At 35.6% G+C, this 7,070-nt stretch overlaps 1 protein-coding gene across 1 annotated transcript in view; it reads left to right on the top strand.

The window, feature by feature from the left end:
* Nucleotides 1–7,070, top strand: part of DCDC2 (doublecortin domain containing 2) — a 55,985-nt gene extending 48,915 nt beyond the window's left edge. Inside the window, exons 9-10 of the mRNA XM_008630913.2 lie at nt 2,818–3,153; nt 4,426–7,070. Coding sequence (XP_008629135.1) covers nt 2,818–3,153; nt 4,426–4,533 — 444 coding nt within the window. The 3' untranslated portion in view covers nt 4,534–7,070. The remainder of the gene's footprint in view (nt 1–2,817; nt 3,154–4,425) is intronic.

Genomic DNA, 7,070 nt, shown 5'->3' with positions numbered 1-7,070 from the left:
TCCCTAAATATGAAAAATACAAAATTTGCTAAGTAAACCCCTTTCTCAGTGAAGAAGGTGTACTTAAAATAGAGAATGCTAATTTATGCATAACGAGTAGGTCAATAAGATCTCAGTAGAAGGTATCACACTGTTTTTATGTAAAGAGCAATGTAGTGTTTGGTGGGAGATTGTGGCCTTCAGTTTCCTCCCTACAGTCCTGTCGTAGGTCTGCTGTGCATTCTAAAACACACAGTCAATGGTCATATTCACATTTTAAAGGCTACCTTTGACTCTGCATGCAGAGGGAACCATACTACGTTTTAAATTACTTTGTGAAAGGTCTTCACTGGATCAATGTTGATTTTTAACTTGTTTGAGAAGTCCATTCTTATGTAGTGTAGCTTGAAAGGAGATGAAGTGAAGAATGCATTTTGCTTTCCAATGATTAGCTGAAAACATGGCTTTTTATTTTTGTCTGTAATAGTAATAACATTCTAGTAATATGCTCAGCTATCTTGAAATTTTCAGTTACTATAAAAAATATTATACTTGCACTGATGGGAGTTGTTCTGTTCGTCTTGTTTTCTTCTGTTATTTTTCTTGTAATTTAGCTTGATTGGTCAAGTTAAATTAGTTGGAATGTGAATGTTATTTCATGCCAGTTCTATGCTCTGTTTCAGTGAGTTTCTAGGTACAGTTCAATACTGCTGTGTTTATCTTCTATGTTGCTCAGATTTAACTCTTAAAAAAATTGCATCCACACCTATTTTAGGCAGATAAGGTCAAATGAGTCTCACTACCGTAGCACTTTAGGAAGTCACTGTCCCTCAAATGTCCATTGTGCTTCCATGCCAAAGACTGCCTCCACAGCAGTGAAACCAGTTAAAGCATTGGGATACATATGTTTACACTATGGCATAAAGCCTACACACTTTCTTCTGCAGTCCAGAATGAGCCACCATACTAAAGCTGTGCAGGCAAGGGCATGTATTCTCTTCTGCTGGAAATTGAAATATCTTGGCTAACTACAACAGTTAACTGAGAAAGTCTGTGTTGACTTTCCTTATCCTCTCTTCATTTAGTGTGTGTAATGTCATGGCAGGTGTCATTAAGTAAAACCAAACACATTGTTAGCTAGTGGTGTCTGGTGCATTTAATTTTTTTTTAACCCTCCCTGTTTCTGGTCAGAATCCAGAGCTGCTAATTTCCTTAGTGGACTGAAAGCAAATTAGTAGGCAACATGCCTAAGACTTAGCAGGTAGCTTCTGAGAATTTATGGATCTACAGATTCTTTGCTATCTTTATGTGCTGCAGGTTACCAAGGTTGGATCAAGTTTGCTTTGGATGGTGCCTTCTTTGAAAGTTTCTGTAAAGACTTGGCTTGTTAAAGTTTTATTTTAGTGGTAATAAGGCCAGTTTGATGTTACTAGATGAAAGTGAGTCAGAAAGGCTTGAATAAAAACCACATAGAAATGACTGTACTGCAAAAATCACTTATGGAGCCATTATTTACCTGGTCATGTAACCATGTAGTGTTCCTAGTAATTTCATATTCTGTGGATTATTGCAACACAAAAACTTGTCCTTTTTGCAGCTGTGCCAATGTGGCATTGTAAACTGGCATAATAAAGTTGTCTTATGTTGCTACTTAGAGATCAAAGCAAAATCAAGCTGTTTCATCAAGAGGCTTCAATAAATTCTTACTGAACTGGCTTTTATTAATACGTTGAAGGTGATGAGAGAATTCTTTTGAAATGCTAGGATTAGTGAGGAAAAGAAAATTTTAGAAGACAACTTACTTCTCTGTAGCAGATAGTTGCTTGCATAAAGGAGCTACTGAGGACAGTAAAATTCCAAACAGTTTTGATTAAGAGATAATCTATTGCTCTCAGTGTGTTTGCTTTAGATTTAGAGTCTGATGAGGCTGGGTGGGAGGCAGACACCTTGTCACTCCTGTGGGATTTTTTTACTTTATTTTCATTCATACCTCAGAACAAGTATGTACATAATCTTGGCAAGTGGGAGCATTGGTTGACTGAATAGTCAGGTGACTCTTCAAAGCTGAAACTGGAAGGCAAATGACAAAAAACAGACAGTTTGTGCATCCATCTCCCAGGCTGTCATGAGATGATGCTGCCAGCAGCTTTATCCATAGTGAGTTTCTGATAACTCTTCTACAAGGTGAGGCAAGATCTTTTTCCTTCTGGCTGCTGGTCCAATTCTGTGCAGGAAAAAATTGCTGCCAAATGTCCAGCAAATCCTAAACTAGCCCCCCTACACAGGGATCTTTGGGAAGGGGAATGATATCTTGGAAGTGACCAGTAGTAAGTAGGTCTACCTCATCTCTCTAACTACTTTTCTGTATATATAAAGAAGACAAGACCGATGGGTGTGGCATGGCCTGGTCCATAGGTAAAATGCTTATTGGGGAACAATTTGTGGGCTAGTAACATATGATATTTTATTGTGACAGGACTTTATAAACAAGTATGTACTAAATGCTAGAAAGTCAGAGAACCTGGAATAGCTGGAACAGAGTAAGCTGTTGCTGTATTAATTAAAGCTAGCTCATTCCAGTTGTTCTGAGTGTGATCAAATGGATGAAACCCCATGAAATAAATCTCACCAACACATTTTGTAAAAGAAGAATAAAAGGGCATTATGGGGTGTAAGTATAGGAGCATAATTTTCTGTCCATGTAGACAAACCTCAAATTAGCATGCTTAGTCCTCAGTAATGATGTAATTGTGAATTTGATGTCTATCGCATTTCAGAATTGCATGGAGCATTCTGATTTAAAATGCCTCATAATGCTGCTGCTTTTCCTTTCACCAGAGACCAGCAGAAACTGTAGATGAAGAAGAAAATGTAGAAGAGGAAAATGACAGGGGAGAGGAGGCATATAAAGGAGACGAAGAATATCCAGAAGTGAATGGAGAGGAAAGTGGGAAAACTGTTAAAGAAGGAATTGAAGTGGAAGAAAACAAAAAGAAATTAAATGAAAATTATGAAGATGAAGCAGGAGAAACACAGAATATTGACCAAGAAGAGGAAGAAGAACTTACCCATTTAAATGGCAAGAACAATGGTGAGGGAATGGAGCATTTGAACTACGAAGGTGATCTTCAGCCTGAAGAAGAAATAAAAGAGAATTCTGGCATTCAGAACCAGGTGATTGTTTATTCTTTCAAAATGTTTTTCTTATGTTTCTGTATCTCATTCATCTCAGCCTTATGCTTCTCATCTAGTCTCTAAGTAGGTAATTTCTGATAAAGTCCTGAGACCATTTATGAGAACTTCAGTTTGTGGAAAAGTTGTTTTCCATCTGTGTAGATCAGTTACATTGGTAATTACATTATATGCCCTCCAACTGAGAAAGCAGATGTTTCTCACTATTTGATGAATCTGCATCTTCTGCTTTCCTTAGTATGCTGAATTTTGAAAAAAGGAATGAAAAAAATTCTTGCAGTTTCCAGAAAAGCAGAATCATTATATAATTCCACACTACTTTGTCTTTTAGGACAGAGCAGAAGGGTGTGTTCATGACACCACAGTGCCTCATTATTTTGATGAATTGACTTTCACAGAAGTTGAGTTTCATAAAGAGCTTTTCCCATTGCTTTGTGGAAGTTTCACCTCTTTTCCTTAGAAATTGAAAAATACATGAAATGAACAAGACCCTTCAAAGCAAGGGGGTTTAGTCAGTTTAAAAGCAAATACCCTATTAATTTAGGATACACAGTAACATGCTGTTGTCTTAGATGGAGGGTTGCAGTCCACATAAATAAGGAGGACTCCCCTGACTGTCAGATGAATTGACCAGCTAACAGAGTGTGGAAAACAAAGTGTTTTGTTCGATGGAGAGAATCCAGGTCTGGGAAGAGTGGGACTCATGAGTGTCAGGAGCAGAGCAAATTGCTGCACGTTCCCTGCCTACAGGCTGCTGAAAAGCAGTCTCTTCCTCCGCTTCTGGTGATACTGAGAATGGTTTCTTGCCTTTTGCAACTGGGCTTTCTTCTGTTTCTGTATGACACACAAGAATATTTTTCAGTTGAGAGAGCTGAGTAACATGACATTTTCTTGGGCTCTGAATTTATTCTGTGCTTCATATATTTGAATTTTTTTTTTCATTTTAGATAAGCTGAAGTTATTTATGGAAATGGAGAAAGTGAGTGAGCATTCACTTTAAATGAATATGTGGGTAACTGGATGCTTGATGAAAGAAGTGTAGGGGGGAACCTTTAATGTGAGTGCTTTCTCCTTTGGAAGACATAAAAGTATAAAAAAAAATGAAAATTTTAACACGATCACAATTGGAAAACATTTATTTTTCACATTAAGAATACCTTGTGGAAATTTTAATATGAAGTGCTAATGCTGTATTGAAATGAAGCGAAATCTTTGATACCTGATAAAGTTAACAGTGCTTTTCCTTTTCTCGAGGTTGATCCCGGTCTTGAAAAAACATCCACAAATCCAAGGGTGACAATCACCAGCCCACAGGAAAGTGAAAAGAACGACCAGAGCAATGACTGTGCAGCAGTTGCATAGACATAGGAAAAATGTAATGAGCAGAAAATGAAAGAGGATAACACTTTAAATATAAAGCATGTTATTTTTTGTGATTGGTAACTTATATTAGGAAGGCAGGTTGAGTACCCACGTAATGAGTTGTGAGATGATGATGCTCTATGGACCAATGAAAAACAAGTGTTTATATCTACTAGAAGAACATAGCATTATTTTTGCAAGGTGAGATTTTTCTGATAGGATTTGAGGGGGGAAATACAAGAGTACTTTATAGTAGTATTAGAAATAAATGAACTATTCTGTGGTACAAGGTAGTTAGCAGTAATAGAATAACCACAAAAATTACACTCTTCCGGGAAAAGGAAAAGACACCCACCCAGATTCAATGTCAAAACTTTTGTCAATTTGTTCAGAAAAAGAAACTATTTTTTACCTTTTAATTAGGATATGTATAGTTTTTCCTCTAAAATTCCACATGATATGTATGATTTTCAGGCATAACATTAAGATATAACTAGAATACGTTCCTCACTTAATGGATTTATGCCACAGAAAATGGTTTACTATAATGGGGGGCCAGTTCTAATGTTACTAAATAGTGGATTTTCAGTATATTAATTAGAATTATTAGTGTTTGCATACATAAATAGCACTTATTTAGCACTATGAATACATGTGGACAGCCTACAACACTGCAGCTAGTTTCCATTTAAAACACAAAGTTTTGTTGATTGTCCTGCACTGATTCACTTAACAGTGAATTATTGTCATCATGAACAAAAAATAAAGGAAGAGTATGTAGTAGATTAGTTCAAAAAGTTGAATTTGGATGGATTTGTAATTCAGTCTAAGAGAAACTTACTTTACTAATTAAAAACTAAACTAAAAAAAAAGAACATGCCTGGATTCAGACTGAGATTTCCATGAAACCATTGCTGTTGATGGAGCCATTTTAATATGTGAGACATCAGGATGAGCCTACCAGATTTCTGTAAAAGTCAGGAACAATTATTGCATTTATGAACCCTTTGCATGGCCTTAATGGTTGGAAGTGTGTCATCATCCTTTTGAGCAGGCTGTCTCCTGATAGGCTGTGGCTTAATATGCATTAGTGAATAAGGCATTGATTCACAGTATTAGTTCTCTTAATGACACTGATTCCATTGCTCTTATCATTTCTTTGTTAGTAATGGGAGTAATTTGTAGTTCATAGAAATACAGCCCTGAGCATAATTTTATTAATTATACAAAAGAAATAGTGGGTTTCCTTATCGTTAATGCTAGTAAATTATTACTACAAGAAACTAAATGTCATTTTTGTTGATTTCATGCCATTAAGACAAGAATTACATTTATGAACAAATTGAACTTGAAGTGCTGTTTAAGGAATGTGAAGAACCACTTGTCATAACTGAAACTCAAACATCTTCCCTTCTTCTACTAGTTATTAAATATATTTTTCCAATGTAATAGAAATATGTGGAGATCCTTCAGCATATTTCTGTGCTTTGGCAGTGTAAGTATAAAAGACATCATGTTAAAAACCATATGAACAGGGTTAGAACAGTTTGCCCTGTGGCATCTCTGAATTGTCTTTGAAACCTGTAGCTTCTGTTGAGCTGTCTGGCAAAGAGCGAAGGGAATATTGCATTTGTGATCAGTTCAAAATAAGCTCCTAATTTAGCCAAGCTCTTAAACAAAGTATGTATGTTTCCTTTTTTTTGTGACAGCAATTAAGCCTATGCTCAAATACATTTAATTTCTCTGGGATTTAAAAAGACATTTGTAGCTAAGCAGAAGTAAAAACCAACCAACTCTCCCCCACCAAAAAACAAACAAACAAACAAACAAAAAAAAAAACCCCGCCCAAACCAGAATGAATAAAATAACTGTGGGTGACAGTGAGGTAAAATGACACAGGTGCCTTTATTGTTGGTATCTGTTTATAGCTTCTGTCTGCCAGCAGTTTCTGTCATTTCTTCCCTTTCCCCAAAAATTTGGTATTTTCCATGCTTAAAAGACTTAAAGATATCAATAAGAATAATTTAAAAGATTAAACTAAATTCTAGGGAAATATAAGGTTATCATTTTCCTTCATAGGAACATGAAATCCCTATGAGTGTCATTCAACTTTGAAAATGTTTCCTCCTCTGTTCTCTCCTAAGAAAGACAGGATATATTTCTTCAGAAAGTAAATCAGACTTTTTGGAAATAGAGATATAACCATGTTATCATTCACCTTGCAACACTGACAACATGAAATTGGTATCAGATTCTTTTATTTAGGGAAACTAGTTTATGCCTAACAAATAATTCTGATATGAAAGTAGAAATTAAACAGGAATGATACAGGTGGTCTTGCTAATAGTTTTCCTGTCTGGATCTGCTGTGTGCGATGGCTGAACTCAGTTTCACTTGAGAAATACATTATTTTGTAAAGTTTATATAATTTTATTTTATTAAGCTTATGTGCAACAATTCTGAGGGTTTTTTTAAGAATTTTCTTTTTTGCTTTTATTTTTAAAAATAATTTGCTATTAAAGAGAACTAGTACAGCT

Source organism: Corvus brachyrhynchos, unplaced genomic scaffold (genome assembly GCF_000691975.1).
Source record: "Corvus brachyrhynchos isolate BGI_N302 unplaced genomic scaffold, ASM69197v1 scaffold43, whole genome shotgun sequence".
NCBI classification, from domain to species: domain Eukaryota; kingdom Metazoa; phylum Chordata; class Aves; order Passeriformes; family Corvidae; genus Corvus; species Corvus brachyrhynchos.
The sequence above is the reverse complement of the archived record's forward strand: the minus strand, read 5'-3'. Positions and strand labels throughout refer to the sequence as shown.